Here is a 19,921-nt window from a genome sequence, read left to right as displayed (position 1 = left end):
TTGCGCGGAAGGCAAAAATGGATACGCATCTCCTGAAATCGCGCACTGCGTCATCATACATCTGCTGAAAAATTTTGCAGTTGATAATGGTGTCTCTCATGTACTTATTTGATTTAATTAGCTGTATTCCAGTCGGGTTTTCAAAATTTACATAATTATTATGCTTGCAATCTATTTCCATGCACTGCTTTCAATGCATATATATATATCATGTCTGCGCGATTTGTCCACGTGCTATTCTCTATGAACCATATATCATGGCTCACTCATGTCTCTCCATTATGTAATAGGTTGAGGATTTGAAGAAAAAAGCCCGCGAGCTCAGGCTACATCACCCTGCATGGGTCCGGGCTGTCCGCCGCAATCTGTACAACACCCCAGGTATGTTACAGTAAAATATCGGGTGGGTATAAGGTGTGCAGTCATAATATCTGTGTTGAACAATCATGTATTTTAAACGTTGACAGGTCAAAAACTCGAAAGACAATCGCGCGCAGACAAACATTTTAAACATTAACAGTTTTTCATATACTTCTGACACTACATGCATTTATGTCTTCAGATGCGAGTGAGGAGGAAGAGGAGGAGGAGGATCAGGAAGAGGAGGAGGAGGAGGAGGAGGAGGAGGAGGAAGACACCCCTATCCCTGACCGGCCGTTCCTTATCCCCCGCAGACGCCCCACCTCCCAATCCCCTTCCACCTCCGCCCAGTCCCATCCAACGTCCCAACCCCCTTCCACCTCAGCCCAGTCCCATCCAACGTCCCAACCCCCTTCCACCTCCGCCCAGTCCCATCCAACGTCCCAACCCCCTTCCACCTCCGCCCAGTCCCATCCAACGTCCCAACCCCCTTCCACCTCCGCCCAGTCTCATCCAACTTCCCCCACCGACGCCCTAGACCACCCTCTAGGATCCCCCTAAAAAAACGCCCCAAACCCTGCCCTGCCCCTTCATTCCCAATGCCCTGTTCCCCCTCCCTCCCACCCCCTAAACCCAAGTTCTGCCTTAAACTTTTCCCTGAAATTCGACCCTCTGTCATCACCTCTCCCCCAGCCCTCCCACGTACCTCAATGAGTACTGCCTCAACCCCCATCCTGGACAGATTTAGCGACCTCTCTGTCCAGTCCGGTAAGTGTTATGATATTTTTATTCTGTAATTTTTGTACTGTAAAAGCTTTTATTCATTTTTACAACGTACATCAAGTGTACAATTAATAAACACATTTATGATTTAAGACATCACTTGAATTTTAATAATATAATATAAAATGCTTAGGTTTGTTCATATGTAACAAAAACAACCAAGTTTGTCTCATAGATGCTGCCACTGTACATAATTGTCTTTTCAATGTCCACCTGCTTTTCATGCTCTTTTTCATTACAGATATATTGGCATCCCCCTCCTCTTCGCCGCCTTTGTCAACATCCCCACTCCCCATTCAAAGCCCCAACCGTTGTTCCACCTGTTTTGCCCCCCTCCGACCCTCAACCAGAGATTGTGGGACCAACCCTGCAACGGCCACCACCCCTGTTGCAGCGACCACTATTGTGGCTCACGCTGCCACAAACACAGATCCTCCGCCCAGTTCTGTAACAGTGGAGGACATTTACACGGCGGTGGTTACCATCTTAGCAGGGGTGGAGCACATGAACGACTGTGCTGAAGAATCCGTTCGACACATTCGTCACGTGACAGGGGCACTGCAGGTCTTGCTAGAAGCACTTCGCGGTACCCCTCCCACCCCGTGAATGGCTCCACTGTTAACGAGGGAGCTGCACCCTCTTGTCACCACTCCTCCCTCCCCTTCTTCCCCCCCTGCCTCACTCCCTCCCCCTCCTGCCCTTCGCCCTCCCAGAAAAAATACAAAAAAAGTATAAAAACAACTCCCTCCCCTTCTTCCCCCCCTGCCTCACTCCCTCCCCCTCCTGCCCTTCGCCCTCCCAGAAAAAATACAAAAAAAGTATAAAAACAACTCCCTCCCCTTCTTCCCCCCCTGCCTCACTCCCTCCCCCTCCTGCCCTTCGCCCTCCCAGAAAAAATACAAAAAAAGTATAAAAACAACTCCCTCTCCTTCTTCCCTCCCTTTCCATCCACCCCCCTCCACACTCCCACCCCTTCACATCCATTCACACCATACCCACCCCACTCCACCCACAGTCTCCAGCATCATGACTCGCCTGCCTCCTACCGTCTCGTGGGATCTTCAGTCCTCCTGTGAGTGTCTCTCTCTCTCTCACTCTCTCCCTCCCTTCATCCCTCCCTCTCTCTCCCTTACCACAGTGTTTTCTTTGCCCTCCAGCCTCCTGTGTCGCAGCAGTGGTGACTACAACTTCACAATTCATGTCTCCAGCATCATGACTCGCCTGCCTCCTACCGTCTCGTGGGATCTTCAGTCCTCCTGTGAGTGTCTCTCTATCTCTCTCTCACTCTCTCCCTCCCTTCCTCCCTCCCTCTCTCTCCCTTACCACAGTGTTTTCTTTGCCCTCCAGCCTCCTGTGTCGCAGCAGTGGTGACTACAACTTCACAATTCATGTCTCCAGCATCATGACTCGCCTGCCTCCTACCGTCTCGTGGGATCTTCAGTCCTCCTGTGAGTGTCTCTCTATCTCTCTCTCACTCTCTCCCTCCCTTCCTCCCTCCCTCTCTCTCCCTTACCACAGTGTTTTCTTTGCCCTCCAGCCTCCTGTGTCGCAGCAGTGGTGACTACAACTTCACAATTCATGTCTCCAGCATCATGACTCGCCTGCCTCCTACCGTCTCGTGGGATCTTCAGTCCTCCTGTGAGTGTCTCTCTATCTCTCTCTCACTCTCTCCCTCCCTTCCTCCCTCCCTCTCTCTCCCTTACCACAGTGTTTTCTTTGCCCTCCAGCCTCCTGTGTCGCAGCAGTGGTGACTACAACTTCACAATTCATGTCTCCAGCATCATGACTCGCCTGCCTCCTACCGTCTCGTGGGATCTTCAGTCCTCCTGTGAGTGTCTCTCTATCTCTCTCTCACTCTCTCCCTCCCTTCCTCCCTCCCTCTCTCTCCCTTACCACAGTGTTTTCTTTGCCCTCCAGCCTCCTGTGTCGCAGCAGTGGTGACTACAACTTCACAATTCATGTCTCCAGCATCATGACTCGCCTGCCTCCTACCGTCTCGTGGGATCTTCAGTCCTCCTGTGAGTGTCTCTCTATCTCTCTCTCACTCTCTCCCTCCCTTCCTCCCTCCCTCTCTCTCCCTTACCACAGTGTTTTCTTTGCCCTCCAGCCTCCTGTGTCGCAGCAGTGGTGACTACAACTTCACAATTCATGTCTCCAGCATCATGACTCGCCTGCCTCCTACCGTCTCGTGGGATCTTCAGTCCTCCTGTGAGTGTCTCTCTATCTCTCTCTCACTCTCTCCCTCCCTTCCTCCCTCCCTCTCTCTCCCTTACCACAGTGTTTTCTTTGCCCTCCAGCCTCCTGTGTCGCAGCAGTGGTGACTACAACTTCACAATTCATGTCTCCAGCATCATGACTCGCCTGCCTCCTACCGTCTCAGCTCCCACATCTGGACTTGGCTTGCCAGCTCTCCTTCGATGATCAGAAAAATCTGACATCATATCTATGATACTTTTAAAAATACATTTTAATATACAACTTATTGAAAATAAAGGACAACTGCGTACTGGATAAATGCAAAACCTTATCAAACATAAGTGTTAATTTACATGGCTGTGTCAACTAGGTAGAATTTGTAATGCTACATGATTGACACCTTATCTTGTTTAGAGATGTTCTTAATAGAGTATAACACTTATCATGCTTAATCCTTTAAGTATAAATTAGATGAAATGCATTGAGGTGATATGTTAACATCTTTCCTTTCGTGCACACAAAATGTGATAGATGTATAAGGTGTACACCTGACATAATTTTAGTCACCCATCTCCCTGTATGCCTCTTGTAAGGAGATGCACATTTAGTTTGCTTTAAATCCTGAACTACTTACCATCAATAAAACAGGGGCACTGGTCTCCTGACGTAATAGCATGTATTTAATACGTACTTCCTGAGTGCTGTGTCAAAGCACTAGCATTGAACAGGTGCGCCAGTTTCCCCCAGACCCAATCGATTTCACCTATATTTCTAACTTTCCTCTTGATGGGGAATAGCAGTTTAGCATTGAGCGACATGTACTCAGTTAATCAGAGTACTTCACGCTTGGACAATTTGTGTTTCTGCACACAAAATCCATAATAGGAAGTCATCTTCTCTGTGTATCTATGACATTTTTGCAAAGTACTCAGTTAATCTAAGTACTTCCTGAGTGCAGTGTCAAAACACTAGCATTGAACAGGTGCGCCAGTTTGGCCCAGGCCCAGTCCATTTCACCTATATTTCTAACTTTCCTCTTGATGGGGAATAGCAGTTTAGCATTGAGCGACATGTACTCAGTTAATCAGAGTACTTCACGCTTGGAGAACTTGTGTTTTGGCACACAAAATCCATAATAGGAAGCCATCTTCTCTGTGAATCTATGACATTTTTGCAAAGTACTCAGTTATTCTAAGTACCTCACCACAATTGTGGCTCACACTGCACACAGACACACACACACTGACTGAATGAGAGCCAAAGAGTCAGTTTTCTCCACACTATGTCCATTTTTCAAATGTTCCTGTGCTTGATGGGGAAACAATACTTTAGCATTGCACAAAACATACTCTATCTGGACTAAATTTATGTATGTTTCTCTATATATGATCTTTTAAAGTTCATAGCCTTTTACATCCTCCAGTTCAAACACTGAATCTCAAGCATACAGAATACTTTTCTTTCTGTGAATTTATGCTTTCGCCCTCATCATCATCCTATTTTTAGACCAATTTCAAAATCTTTTCAATTTCAATATTCTTATAATAATCTTTATCATTCAATGTTATTATTTGCTGTTCACATCATGTTTACTTGTGTTCAATAATACTTACTTTGCATTTAACTTTGCCCTGGGAGATCTATGTTATCCATTCTATATGTTCACTGTATTATGCTTTCTTCAATAATACAGTTACTCAGAAATAAAAACATTATAACACAACTATTGATTCCAGAATTTATTTTACACTCACAAACTCCAATGACATTATGAACTTATAATGACTAACGTCATTTAACAAATTGTTTATTATTGTCTTTTAACATATTAAAACACTTCATAAAATCAATAACTAGAAAGCTGCAAACAAATTGTGGACAGTTTTGTTTGGGTTTTATTCGGTGGGGAGGGGCAGTGAAGCTTGTCTTTAATCTTTGAAATCTGTTGGGCCTGAAGACAACTCAGCGTGAAGACGACAGAGCATGAAGACACTTGTAAGTTTGAACATGAATAACGATTTAAACAAACAAAGAAAATGACATAATGATCGTCATAAACACTTAAAACATATATTATGTCATATAACGATTATTAAGCTAATTCAGCTTTACAAATTTTTACAATTCATACAACAAACATATCATGCAAGACAAACAGAAATAATGAAACTTAGCATTTGACAGATGGATCAGATGAATAGACACTGCAGGCATCAGACTATGGGCATTTCATTATGACCCCAATGCAAACACCCACTATGCCCATTTACCTTCCACTATTACAGGTCTCACAGTCCACAATTAATGTGTCTGGTAACGGGACAAAAACACCTGGGGAAAAAATTTGGAACTATCCCAAAATCTGCAGCCTGGAACTGGGTAACCTGGCCACCCTGTTACTTTGATTTATTAAACTCTTTTTTCCAATATGAGAATGACACGAACTAAATTCACCATCCTGTCCATATGAGTTATGTAGCTGTCCTTGTCCCTCTCCCATTCCTATCATCTCTGCTTTAACAGTGTCAGGTCAAGACCACACCAAGACAAAGGCCGCTGAGCGCAGGGCAGAGGCATGTGCCTAACAAAATTAATAATGCATTTTTAAGGTCTCCAAAATAATGAGGGAAGTTGCCTTGCCTCGCGCTGAGTTGCTCGCGCTCAGTTGTCAGTTGTCTCGCGCTCGATTGTCTGCGCGATTTTGTCCGCGCGCGATTGTCTTGCGCGCAATTGTCTATGAACCGTTTTGAGCTCAGTTGCTCGCGCTCAGTTGCTCGCGCTCAGTTGTTTTGAGCTCAGTTGTCTTGCGCTCAGTTGTTTTTGAGCTCAGTTGTCTTGCGCTCAGTTGTCTTGCGCTCAGTTGTTTTTGAGCTCAGTTGCTCGCGCTCAGTTGTCTTGAGCTCAGTTGTCTTGCGCTCAGTTGTCTTGCGCTCAGTTGTTTTTGAGCTCAGTTGTCTTGCGCTCAGTTGTCTTGCGCTCAGTTGTCTTGCGCTCAGTTGTCTTGCGCTCAGTTGTCTTGCGCTCAGTTGTCTCGCTCGTGCACATTCATGAAAATAATTTGCGCTCAATTGTCTTGCGCTCAATTGTCTTGCGCTCAGTTGTCTTGCGCTCAGTTGTCTTCACGCTCATTTGTCTTGCGCTCAGTTGTCTCGCGCTCGATTGTCTGCGCGATTTTGTCCGCGCGCGATTGTCTTGCGCGAAATTGTCTTGCGCGCAATTGTCTATGAACCATGTAAATGTGTAGTTAGATACTCATCCTTGAAGTATATTTTTACAGAGCCATCTCATTTGATAAGTTTTCTCTCAATGAAACGTCTTGAGAAAGGAATAGCTGTGCCTAAGGAAGGTTAACTCTCTGTACTGTAGTAGACATATGGCTTTTCTTGATAAATTGTTTGATTTACTTTCCTCTACTCTTTAAAATCTTGGATCTAATTATTGAGGACTAGTGTGTGATCAAATGAGTTTATTTTATTTTATGTATTGTTATCTTAAGTTTGATTGTGTACTCCAATTTGGGGAATTCAGTTAATTTGTTTTTTGATCGCACTTTTCTGTACAAGATGTTTATGCTTGGCAATATTATAAAATTCTATAATTAAATTTTTAAAAAATAAAGAACCAGGTATACTGATGCATCTGCTAGATCCTTCTTTCATACTACTGAATATGAAATACTTCTAGAAGATTGATTATTTTGGAGGAGTGGGGGGGGGGGGGGGGGGAGATCCTCAGCAGAACTCACACCTGGTTTCAAATTTTGCTGAAAGTAAGTAAACTGTCCTTTCCTCTTGGGCCTAGATGCACTAAACAGGATCAGAAAGATCGTGTGGGTCTCTCCGATACGATTTTTTGTCAGATTCAAAGAGAGCTACTGATGCCCTAAAATGTTTGCATGCAAATGCTTCACTTGGCCTCTGACTGAGCACTGTGAAAGAGACTCTCATACATGCGCAGCCAGAAAGGAAATCCCGAACAGCTGAGGCAGTGGAAGCAGCCTCCTGCCACTCAGCTGTTTGGGACAGGAAACCTTTTATTTATTTTTTTTTTTTTTAATGGGCACAGATGCTGTGCATGTTACACACATACAATATCTACCCCATTTAAAAAAAAGAAAAGAAAAAAGCACCCCCCTCCCCACTTATGATGGCCCTCCCCACGAACCGCCACCATGAAATGATACACCCCGGCAGCAGTGAAAATTGGCAGGAGGAATGCCCATTTCTTCCTGCTGTGCTGCCCTCCCCCCGCGAAAGAAAATTGGCAGAAAGAAAGCCCACTCCCTCCTGCCAAAGGAAGCCCTCCCCTTCTCCCCCTCCCTCCCAAAAAAAAATCAGGGCCTTCGGCTCATCCCAGTGCATCACTTGTGATGAATGAGGAGGGGCCTAAGGCCCCGATTGGCTCAGAGCAGATATGGTGCATGTGTAACATGCACACCATCTGTGCCTATTAAAAAAAGGTTAGACAGGTAAGCGACTGGACTTGACCAGTCGCTTTTTTGGATCGCTTAAAAGTGATCACTTTTTTTAGTGCATTGGGAAGCCATGTTAGAGCATCAATTGCTCTACTAGTTTATATGGCATTTCAGTGTTAATGAGCTTATTTGCATGATTGGATCGGGGAATGAGCGATCATGCAGAAAACCACGCGATGAGCCATTTTCTGCATCGGGTCAGTAAAAGTGATCTTGCTAAAGCTGTTAAAACAAGTTTAGCGATGATCACTGGCTTTAGTGCATCTGGGCCTTGGTCTTTTTTTTCTTATCTTTATACTCCTTCCAGGGAAGGAAAAACAAATTCTGCCATGGAGAGACTTCCAGGGTCAGTGGCAGGCAGCATGTGGGAATTGCTGCTGATATGGTGAACCGAAGAACCAAACCTTGGAGGTACAGAGGAGGAGAGGAAGAAAAGTTGGTGGCACAGGGGAAGAGGTGAAAGGATGACGACATGGCCGGTGCAGCGAGTGAAAAGGGAATTCCATTCCTTTCTCCCTCATATCCCCCTGTACAGAAGTTTTCCATCTCTCCCTCCCATCCCCCTGTACAGCACTTTCCAATCGACCCCTCCCCCTCTCTCGAGACAGCAACTTTTGGGCCTACTAAAACAGCAGCGGTAAATAGGTTGTTTTCAGCCTGCCCACCAGGGCTTCTCTCTGCCGTGTCATCAGTGATGTCATCAGTGGTGCGGCATAGGGAAGGCCATGGTGGGCAGGCCAGGAGCAGCCTGTACACCACCACTGCTGCTTTACAAGAGACTCAGGACTCACTGAATTGGTGAGTCCAATTTTTTAAGGAAATGAATCAATTCACCACAGTGAATCGGTGAATTGATTTGAATCAGTGAATCAGGCAGCACTAATTTCAAGCCAGGCCACACAAAACACTTTGCCGGGCATACGGACCACAGGCCTTGGGTTGGACACCTCTGGTTAAGATAATGATTTTACTCCAGCTGTTGTTTTTATTTCAGGTGTTGGTGATTTGGGTAGGAAGGAAGGTGCTGGAGACTTGTTTGCTGGATCAGCGTTGATGCCCACCATGTTTAAAAATTCTATCAACTGAAATTATATTGCTGCACCCTGAAGCAATACCGTTGCATACGAAACATGCATGTCGGCATTGGCATTTTTCTGCCCCTGGTATTAGCTAACATCTAAACCAGGGCTTCAAAAATAAGAAGTCTCATTTAAACTACTCATTTAAGCTCATAAGCTAGATTTGAGAATTTGAATGACATAAGTTTTTGATAATAAGATTCCTATATATAGTGTATGAGCCGATGAGGAAGCGTTAGCGGTAAAGAGGTCCATGAATTTGATATCCTGTATATAAGAACATAAGATTTGCCGTTGCTGGGTCAGACTAGTGGTCCATCGTGCCCATCAGTCCGCTCACGACCTATTTGAGTCTAGCCTTACTTGTGTATGTTCTGTTCCAGTAGGAACTTATGCAACCTTGTCTTGAATCCCTGATGACTCTTAAAACACTAAAATGACAAACTCTAAATACCACTAAGAATACTCTTTGCAATTTTGTGGTCATGATAAAATTCATTTAAGAACTCTATTGGATTTGCATACTATTGTGGAAAGCTGTGATATAGCAAACCTGAAAACCTATTCGGCCTGTTAAGGAGAATTTACAGAAACATATTTTGGCCTTCATTTGGGAACATAAGCATCCTACAGTTGGGAGATGGATACTTTGTCTGGGCAAGAAAGCGGGAGGGTTAGCGGTTCCGTGCTTGCAAAAATATTAACAAGCAGCTCAGCTTCAGGCTCTGCTGGAATGACGAGCCCAGCAGTGTGAACTGTGGGTAGACGTTGAACAGGATGAGGCAAAGACTGTTCCTCTTATGCATCTGCCTTGGGTTCCCTCTAAAGATAGAATTATAGGTACTTTAGAAGCAACCACTTTATGAGCATGGAGGGCAGTGTGGGAACAACTATTAGAAGGGAGAAAATATTCTTGGTTTAATACTGAATTTGCTCCAGGGGGATGGGTACATTTATATATCATTTCATTTTTATTAACAATAATGCAAGGGAAATAAAGAAACAACGGAGGCAAATTCCATGGTACAGGAGAAAGGTGTTCCAGAGGCACGGTTTATAGAATAGCGCTAAGCATTATTTTTCCTGCACCATATTTTTAGATGCCATCTATAGAATTTCCCCCTATATGTAGCTCAGAAACAAGTTATTATCATAAAACTTTGACAAAATGTCAAAATTATTGAAATGGACAGGTCTTCATTATTAATCATTTGCTCACCTATTTGTCCAGCCTTCACTCTAAAAGGCACATCCAGTTCACTCTGGAAGAAAAAAAAAAAAAGAGAATTATGACAGATATTAAAATAAATATTTGAGGAAGCAAAAGTTGTTTCCACTATGGAGCAAAGATACTAAGCATTTTTCCCTGTAGGCTCAAAGGGATAACTATTTATTAAGCTACATTAGCTTTTAACCCAGGAAACTGTCACATTTAAATGGAAGAGAGCATGCAATGGGCAGCAACTGCACTGTTAACAAAGCAGCAGTTCCTGCAGCAGATAACACCAACACAGTTGCACAGAAGCACTGCATAGTCAACATGTCCTCTCAATTAACTGAATGAGAAACTACTGGGTATACCCCTAACAGTTAATGAGTAACCAAAAAATGGTAACCAAAAAAATCTTACCACATTTCAGTAAACGAGAGTTCATAGTCATTCGCAAACAGGACAAAGCCACATTTGAGCCCAGACAATTGGGCGCAAGACTCCAGCGTGCCAACGGAAAAGTTAATTTTAAAGAGCTCTGACGGGGAGGTGTGAGGGCGGAACCCCCACAGTTTACTTAATAGTGTTCGCGCTGCCATTGGGGAGGGGGGATTTTGGGGGGTTGGAACCCCAATAATATTACCTCTAAATTAGAACCCCATATGGACAACAAACCTCCCCTCTGCAACACTAACAGGCTTTAATTTCACACACACACAAACCAATCACACAACAGGTAGTAACGGAAAAAGAAAGGAAAGAAAGGTGGAGAAAAAGCCTCAGTTCAGCTTCATCTGGCAAAAAACTCCACCTTTCAAGGCTAATCCTGTACTCCAAAATATAGAACCAGTAGAAAAAGCTCTATGGTAGCCTGCAGGGAGATGTTACAAAACATAGCTCTCAGTTGTGAAAAAAATGGGTAAATCAGCACTGTAGCAAAATAGTCCAGGATTCAGCGTGGAACACAGCAAAAAAAGAGAACAACTTAGCTGCTTCGGCATCCAGGATCTCTCAATCCTTCACCTCCTGGGCCCTGCAGCCACTGAACCCGATGGGGAACCCTCCGTTTCGCTCTGGTTGCTGCGTCAGGGGTTTCAACTTCACTGCTTCTCATACGCTCTATCCAGACCCACCAAGCTCTTCAGGCTCTCACACCACTTCACAGAACAATACCGGTTGGAACCCCCCATTATAGAGGAAACAACTTTTTCCTGATTTTTAGGAAAAAGTTAAGTTTTCTGTATAATGTGGGGGGTTGCACCACCCACCCACCCCCAACGGCAGCACGAACAGTATTAAGTAAAGGGAGGGTTCCCCCCCCCCCCCACATCCCCATCGGAGCTCTTTAAAATTAACTTTTACAGCGGCGCACTGGAGTCTTACGTGCAATTGTCTGTGCGGAAATGTCAGCGCGGCTTTGTCCAGCGCGCTTTTGTCCCGTCACCATAAACAAGAGTCCAAAATTAGAGGAAAAAAATCCTTTAGTATGCCAGGCCTACATCACAAAAGCAGCAAAGATGCTCGAAGCTTCAGAATAGTCTCTCAATTGGCTATTTTTGGACAGAGGGCCTGAACACAAAAGGGGAATGATGCCTGGGGGTCATATATGGACAGTCAATGGGGCAATGCAAGACAAAGGAGGGTATATGGACACCAGAGAGAAGATGGCTAGACATGAGTGAGAAGAGGAACACAGAAGAGAAATGTTGGACTTGGGAGGGGGGCATAGGGACACAGAGGATTGACACAATAGGATTGACACAAAGGGGATAGGGACACAATAGTATTGATTATGAAAGCAGGGAGATGGGCACAGGGGAAACACTAGAAAGGAAAGTATAGAAGACAGAAGATATGTGAACATGGGGAAATAACATACACAGAGATGGAAGATGAATGGTGAGCATGGGGAAAGAAGACATGTGAAATGGTCAGTAGACCCTGGTAAGTGACTTAAGAAAGAAAGAAACAGAAACTAGAACCTGCGACCAATGTGATGTGAAGAATAAAATGACGGGACAACAAAAAGGAAGAAAAAAATAATTTTATTTTCTATTTTGTAATTAGACTATATCAGATTTGAAATATGTATCCTGCTAGAGCTGGTGTTAGGCATAACTGGGGGACCTCAAAACCAAGGCAGTGCTTCTTTAGCTTCCAGCTGGCTTAGGGCTCCCTCTGACTAGGGGGCAGTTGCCCTAGTTGCACTCCCCTAACACTATTCCTGCCGTGTATAACTGAAGTATTCCGTTAGCTTGATTTTTCTATGTATTATTCTGTAGTAATTTCACTTTAGTTTTCTTAAGAGTGGAGGGGGAGGAGATGGGAGACAGGGGTTTTATTGATCCTTACTCTATTATTTGTGATTTATAAAATGACAATTGTACAGAATATCTGGTGGTCTGAAGATCTGCTCTATGCACAGCTACCGGCTATAAGGTTCGTGGCCCTCCTTTTCGATACTATGGCAGTGGATCTGGTGAGGTATGGGCCATTTCTCCGTTTCTGTGCCAGCTTTTCCCTCCACCTGAGTTACACTGCTCCTGCTTGCTCTGGACTTGGTAAAGCCATAGGTTGGATTCTATGAGAGAGATTGTTATTCTGCAGCATTTAATGAATCGCCATTTACATTTTTTCACTTAAGCTTCGGAGACATTCAGACTCCAGCTATAATAACGATGATCCATCTCTTTTATAACATCTTCTTTTCGGAACCTAACTCATTATGGACATGTTTATTTCTGTTAATTTTTTAAAATTTCTCTTTTCGCTTCTTTTTTGATCTATAGGTTAACTTAGGGCTCCTTTTACGAAGGTGCGCTAGCGTTTTTAGCGCACGCACAAGATTAGCACACGCTAGCCAAAAAACTACTGCCTTCTTAAAAGGAGGCGGTAGTGGCTAGCGCACACTAAAACCGCTAGCGCACCTTTGTAAAAGGAGCCCTTAGTATTATTTTGTATGCTTTACTTAATATTCTTTTATTTGGTCTTCTTTATTAATAACCTTTTCAAATTATTAAATTTATTTGGTCTTCTTTTTTCCATAATATGTATGCAATTGTTTATTCAAATGCTTTAGTTAGATTGTGAGCTTATTGGATAGTTAGGGATGTTCTCCAAACACCTTATATTAATTTGTTATTTTTTTTGTGTGTGATTTTATTATGTATGTTATCTTGTAATTCGAATAGAATTGTAGGATGCACTGAATAAATATTGTTTCTTTTTTTACTTTAATAAAATAAGTTCAATATAAAATCATAACTATTCAAGGCTTGTGCGGATGTGATCAGATGGTTTGTAGGGACAGGACGGGGACCAATTTTTTCTCCGCATCATTCTCTAATGTGAATGTGTTTATCCTTGGAGATAATGCTACATTATTGGCTTCTATGTGTTAACAGAAGGGGTTAAATAAGCAAAGGTGATTAAGCTTTATAGCTGTGGGTTTAAAACTATTTAGGCAATATGTTTCTATAATAGAAGAGGGTCTGGGACACCTGCAATCAGGCGGATGGACATGTTGAAAACAACCATGGGGAGGACACTGGAGAATCTTATCAGACTAGCACAAAACCGATTTCTTTTTAGATCTGCAAGTCAAGTTGCTAGGACTCGAACATGAGTCGATGGCACCTAATTGGGACACCATTTCACTGGTTATCACCACACCAGATAATTTTAACTTTTACATAGTGTGGAAGTCATAGCATTTCCTTTTTAACGTCAGGAAAAAAAATCACACTTGTGTATCAGCTTTTGGGGGATCCTTTACACACTGCTTCAGAGGCCCTCAGGCAACATCTTTTAAGTACCATACAACCACATTAATGAATTTTGTGCTAATTTGCATATAACCACGCATTAATCTACAAGTCACTAAATTTTTCTGCTAGAGCATGTGACAAACATAGAAACATGAGGGCAGATAAAGGCCAAACGGCCCATTTAGTCTGCCCATCCGCAGTAACCATTATCTCTTTCTCTCTCCGAGAGATCCCACGTGCCTATCCCAGGCCCTTTTGAATTCACAGTCTCTGTCTCCACCACCTCTTCTACCCTGCATCTACCACCCTTTCTGTAAAAAAGTATTTCCTTAGATTACTCCGGAGCCTGTCACTTCTGAACTTCATCCTATGCCCTCTCATTGCAGAGTTTTCTTTCAAATGAAAGAGCCTCAACTCAGGCGCATTTACATTACGTATGTTAAATGTCTCTATCACATCTCTCCTCTCCCGCCTTTCTTCCAAAGTATACAGACTGAGATCTTTAAGTCTGTCCCCATACGCCTTATGATGAAGACCACATACCATTACATAAAATTACTGGCTGCAAATACAAATCCTACCTCGACAGAACCTTCATGTTCCAAGCTAACAGACAACAATCCTGGCTGGGAAACTACATAAATAAAACCAGACAGACCTACAATGCATTTCGAAAATCTATCAAAACCACTCTGTTTGACAAATTCATCACCTAAACAAACCAATCCGTGCTCACTACGCTTTTTCCCCCTTCAACCCAAAGCATCTTCAGACAATTCCTACCCCTTTCACTTTCCCTCTCACTTTCAACCCCTCTTACATTTCCCTCCACCACTACCCTTTCTTCTGTAACTTTCCCCTCAAGCATTTGTAATTCGCTGAATGTCCAGCCTTCTTTCGATGTTGAACCGCCTAGAAGTCATCTGACTATGGCTGTATAGAAAAATAAAGTTATTATTATTATTTTAGTAGCCTTCCTCTGGGCCAACTCCATTCTTTTTATATCTTTTTGAAGGTGCGGCCTCCAGAATTGTACACAATATTCTAAATGAGGTCTCAAAGTCTTATACAGGGGCATCAATACCTTCTTTTTCCTACTGGTCATACCTCTCTCCCTAAGCAACCTAGCATCCTTCTAGCTTTCGTCATTACCTTTTCAACCTGTTTGGCCACCTTAAGATCATCACATACAATCACATTCAAGCCCCGCTCTTCTGTCGTGCACATAAGTTCTTCACCCCTAAACTGAACCGTTCCCTCTGAGTTTTTGCAGCCCAAATGCATGACCTTGCATTTCTTAGCATTAAATTTTAGCTGCCAAATTTCAGACCATTCTTCAAGCTTCGCCAGGTCTTTCTTCATGTTATTCATACCATCCAGCGTGTCTACTCTATTGCCGATTTTGGTATCATTCGCAAAGAGGCAAATCTTGCCTGACAATCCTTCAGCAATATCGTTTATAAAATGTTAAAAAGCAATAGTGGGTCTAGTATGGAATCTTCGGACATGCCCATTGCATCCCTAAGACCCTGACTGGCTCAGGGGCCTTAGGCATCTGAGCCAATCAAAGCCTTAGGACCCTCCACAGTGCATCCCAGGATGAAACAGGAAGGGGAAGACCTGCCATTTTGAAGAGGTGGGCATGCCGGCTGGAGGGAGTAAGCATCCGTCTAGCCAGTCTTCCTTCAAAAAGGTACGAGGGAGGAGGTGTTGACAGTTGGGGGAGAATGTCGGTGGATGGGGGTGTGTGGCAGGAGGGAGTGGGCATCCCTCCTGCCAATCGCAATGAGGGAGTAGGCATCCCTCCTGCCAATTTTGCGGATGCTGTCAGGGGGTCCTCTGCTGCAGCCGGCTCAGCTGATCACAGCAGAAGTATTAACCCCCCAACACATCCCCCCCCATCCGATCAGCTCAGCCGGCAGGACTCTTCAAAGCCCAGCTGATTGGAGGGATTCGTGCTGCGAACACTGAGCCGGTCATGTCTACAAAGGTCGAGTTAGGCATGTCCGTTTGGGTAGATGCAATTCTCAGCCGCTTCTTGGGCAGGCATCGAGACCGGCATCCTATGCAGAATCAGCCCCTAAGTACTCATTCACAGATAGTATACTCACAGCTGACAAGTACAAATTATTTGTAGAAGATTTACCATTTATTACAGAAGAAAAGATGTAGACAACCGACTACCTAACAGCACCTCTTGCTAAGTTATTAAGTATATCAGGCAATTACTGGGGTGAGGATTCTGTCTCTTGACTTTTACTTTTGTTGGAGTATCATATACCCAACAGAGCCCAGAGGAGAACCACGCCCCCATAAAGAACTTAGCAAAAGAAAAAAAAATCCCAGATTCTAGGATATCTAACTCTAAAGTCTGCCACTATTGCCTCTCTCCATTTGAGTTAATGGTAGCTCAAAATACAGCAGCATATCTTTTACCCTGGCTATCACATTTAACTCACATTTTCCCTGTCTGTGTTAATTAAATTGCCATGGCTTCCTGTGATGTGGCACATCCAGTTTAAAATTGAGACACCCATTCATAAAGTGTTAAACCAAGATACTCCACTGTCAACTGCAACTTAGTCTATTATATCTGCAATAATCTTGATTGCTTAGTTCTGGCAGAGACAAATCTACTGGATGTAATCTCATTTGACCTAATCAGTAGTAGGCCCCTTACTTTGGAACACTGTCACAGTTAGGTTTGGAACGGCTTTAGGAACTACAAGTTATGGAACTTAGGTCAAGCAGACTTTGTTGCTGGACTGTTATAACCCAGGCCCAATAAGCAAATTAGAGGAATTGAGAGAAATAATCTAAACAGAAATTACTGATCCAGACCTAAGTAGATCTCTAAATGTTAAGAACCATAATGTGGAAGGTTATTTCAGAATAGCATTTGGTGAGCACAACCTAGCAAATAAGACCACTCAATCGCTGTATTGCTTAACAAATATTTCTGTTCTGTGCTCACGGCTGAAGCGCTGGGAGCGGGACCACAGAAGACAAGCGTGAATAGGGATGGAAGAGTGGTAGACCCTGATCAAGTTTCAAGTTTTATTTTAGTTTGATGAATCGCTTATTTAGTTTTACTAAGCAAGGTACAAAATTGATAAAAATATAAAACATATATTTAGACATATAATTTAAAATTTAGAATAATGGGTTAGACAAATAGACTTACAGACCGACTAATACACAAGGTAAGAGGGTTATGTTCGTGAGGAGCTAGCTAAATTAAAAGTAGATAAAGCTATGGGGCCGGATGGTGTACATCCGAGGGTGCTGAAGGAATTTAGGGAAGTTCTGGTGGCTCTGCTGACTGACCATTTCAATGCTTCTCTAGAGTCGGGAGTGGTACCAGAGGACTGGAGAAGGGCAGATGTGGTCCCTCTTCACAAAAGTGGAAGTAAGGAAGAAGTAGGGAATTGCAGGCCAGTAAGTCCAACTTCTGTGATAAGAAAATTAATGGAAATGCTTTTAAAACAGAGAATGGTGAAGTTTCTGGAATCTTGTGGATTACAGGACCACAGCAACATGGATTCACTAGAGATAGGTCTTGTCAGACAAATCTGATCAATTTCTTTGACTGGGTGACCAGAGAATTGGATAGAGGGCGTACACTAGATGTGGTGTATTTAGATTTTACATTACATTACAGATTTTAGTAAAGCCTTTGACAGTATTCCACACAGACATCTAATAAATAAACTGAGTGCCCTCAGGATGTGTCCCAAAGTGTTGGGCTGGTCAGAAACTGGTTGAGTGGAAGACGACGGAGGGTAGTGGTCAATGGAGATCGCTCTGAGGAAAGTGGTGTGCCTCAAAGTTCTGGTCTTGGGTCTGTTCTTTTTAACATTTTCATAAGTAATATTACTGAAGGGCTGTCAGGCAAAATTTGCCTCTTTGCAGATGATACCAAAAAGGAGGTATTGATGCTTCTGTATAAGACTCTGGTAAGACCTCATTTTGGAGGTAGGAATGTGGAGATTAAGTATGCCAGTGTTTAATCATGGCGTGAAACTTGTGCAAAGTGCCAGATTCAACTCTGGCCACATTGCTAGGCAGACTGGATGGACTACTCAGGTCTTTAACTGCCAATATTTACTATGTTACAATACATCCTTGGCTAGTTTCTTGAGAGCCATCGCAGTTCAGGTCTATATGGCATGAATTCTTGAAACCTATTCACAGAAATGATTAACCCCCTCTTTTACTAAATCCGGCATCATGGGTCAGTGCGGTAAATGCTCCAACACCCATAGGAATTGAACGGATATCTGAACATTTGCCACACGACACTCTGCTGTGAGGCCAAAAATAAGCTAGACCCTCACTTCTAAATCTCTACAGAAATGAAATGATGAAACAAAAAACATTTTTTTTCCTTAAAGATTATTCTTATACTTCAATTAGCTCTGCCTTTTGTGATCCTATGTAATAAATAACATAACAAATATAATTTAGATAAAACCTTTTATATAATGGGTTATAACTTTAATATTTCATACTTACCAGGGCATTTTCCTTTATCTGAAGGTTTTCCAGTGCCACATTTCCTAAAAATTTAAATAAAAGATTCTGTAAATCAATACATGTCTAAGCTACTTTTAGAAATAAATAGATTTGGCATAGAATCTCAGTAAATAAAATCAATGTTAATTGCAAGGTGAATCAGCTACTTGTGTATAGGTAGAAGGGAAGGACCTATATAAAAGCTGAAATAATTTTCTTGGTTATCATCGGATATTTTCCAATAGCTTGCAGTATTATAATCAACTAGATAGCTCAGTGACAAACAAACCTCCTCCTTTACTAATGCATAGCATGGGTTTTAGCACTGGCAGCTCCAACGCTCATAGGAATTCTATGAGCGTCGGAGCAGTTACCGCTGCTGCCAGCGCTAAAACCCGCACTACGTGTTAGTAAAGGAGGGGGAAAGTGCACTGCCATTCAGAAGGTCCTGGGTTTGACTCCACTGGGTGGTGAACGGGGTCCCGAATTTTGCTCAATGCCAACACATGGGCCCCGATGCTCTAAAGCAGGGGTAGGGAACTCCGGTCCTCGAGAACCGTATTCCAGTCGGGTTTTCAGGATTTCCCCAATGAATATGCATTGAAAGCAGTGCATGCACATAGATCTCATGCATATTCATTGGGGAAATCCTGAAAACCCGACTGGAATATGGCTCTCGAGGACCGGAGTTCCCTACCCCTGCTCTAAAGTCTATCATGGAAGTACGACTGGTTGCAGCCAGTCTTGTACTTATAAGGCAACTCAGCTTCTAATGTTCTCAGGGGCTTTTACCAATCACAGTAGCAGCAATGCATTACAAGGCACTCATTAGTATTAAAATTAGCACTCATAAAAATATACTGTATGCACAGAAGGGAACACCCGCCTCTTACCGGAAAATTTTCTGGCAGGTCTGGAGCTGCTGGTAGTTGCTTTATGCATCTGTTATGCGAGTGAATGTCCGCAGCGGGACATTCACTGACATAAACAGACGCACAACAACTGCGTTCAAATTACTCTAAATTTGCTCAGGATCAAGTCACAACCTCAGGCTGCTGAGGCAGGAACTCTTAACTACTAAGCCATTCCTCCACATTGTATAGGACTGTGCTTGAGCTCTGGTAAGCAGCAGCCACAGCAGCAGCATAAAACAAACAAACCACATCCGAGGCTGGAAGTTTTTTGGTTTGCTGCTGTTTACCAGAGCTGAAGCACAACCCTACACAGCATCAAGGAGTGGTTCAATGGTTTGAGCTCCTGCCTCAGCAGCATGATTGTGTGGGCTTGATCTTGGGCAAGTCACAAATAAAGAAAATGCTCATGAGCTCCAGCAATCAGAAGCTGCACTGAGCCTGCACAGAAGAACTGTTCCTACCAATTTGCTCTTCTGCACAGGTACCAGGCGTAGTTCCTCCCCCTTTAACCAAGCTGCACAGCACAAATAGTGTGCATATAATGTGCATGCTATTTGTGCTGAGCATAGCCAGGCAAAACAAATCCCTCTCAACTCTGTATTTTTTTACATGGTTACCAGAGT

The 19,921-nt window shown here is 43.3% G+C and overlaps 2 protein-coding genes across 3 annotated transcripts in view; one reads left to right on the top strand and one right to left on the bottom strand.

Annotated features, from left to right (window-relative positions):
* VPS13C (vacuolar protein sorting 13 homolog C) overlaps positions 1 to 19,921 on the bottom strand; it is a 442,250-nt gene that overhangs the window by 411,132 nt on the left and 11,197 nt on the right. For both annotated transcript variants that reach the window (XM_033920131.1, XM_033920132.1), the window contains exons 2-3: positions 18,385 to 18,428; positions 10,112 to 10,154 (exon numbers count right to left, since the gene is read on the bottom strand). In XM_033920131.1, the coding sequence (XP_033776022.1) occupies positions 10,112 to 10,154; positions 18,385 to 18,428 (87 nt within the window). The remainder of the gene's footprint in view (positions 1 to 10,111; positions 10,155 to 18,384; positions 18,429 to 19,921) is intronic.
* On the top strand, positions 910 to 1,899 carry LOC117348259 (probable serine/threonine-protein kinase nek3). The gene is made up of 2 exons (XM_033920136.1): positions 910 to 1,128; positions 1,385 to 1,899. Exons 1-2 carry the CDS (start codon positions 960 to 962, stop codon positions 1,747 to 1,749), a joined length of 534 nt encoding a protein of 177 aa, XP_033776027.1. The 5' UTR covers positions 910 to 959; the 3' UTR covers positions 1,750 to 1,899.

Source organism: Geotrypetes seraphini, chromosome 14 (genome assembly GCF_902459505.1).
Source record: "Geotrypetes seraphini chromosome 14, aGeoSer1.1, whole genome shotgun sequence".
NCBI classification, from domain to species: Eukaryota; Metazoa; Chordata; class Amphibia; order Gymnophiona; family Dermophiidae; genus Geotrypetes; species Geotrypetes seraphini.
This window is presented reverse-complemented; position numbering and strand designations above follow the sequence as displayed.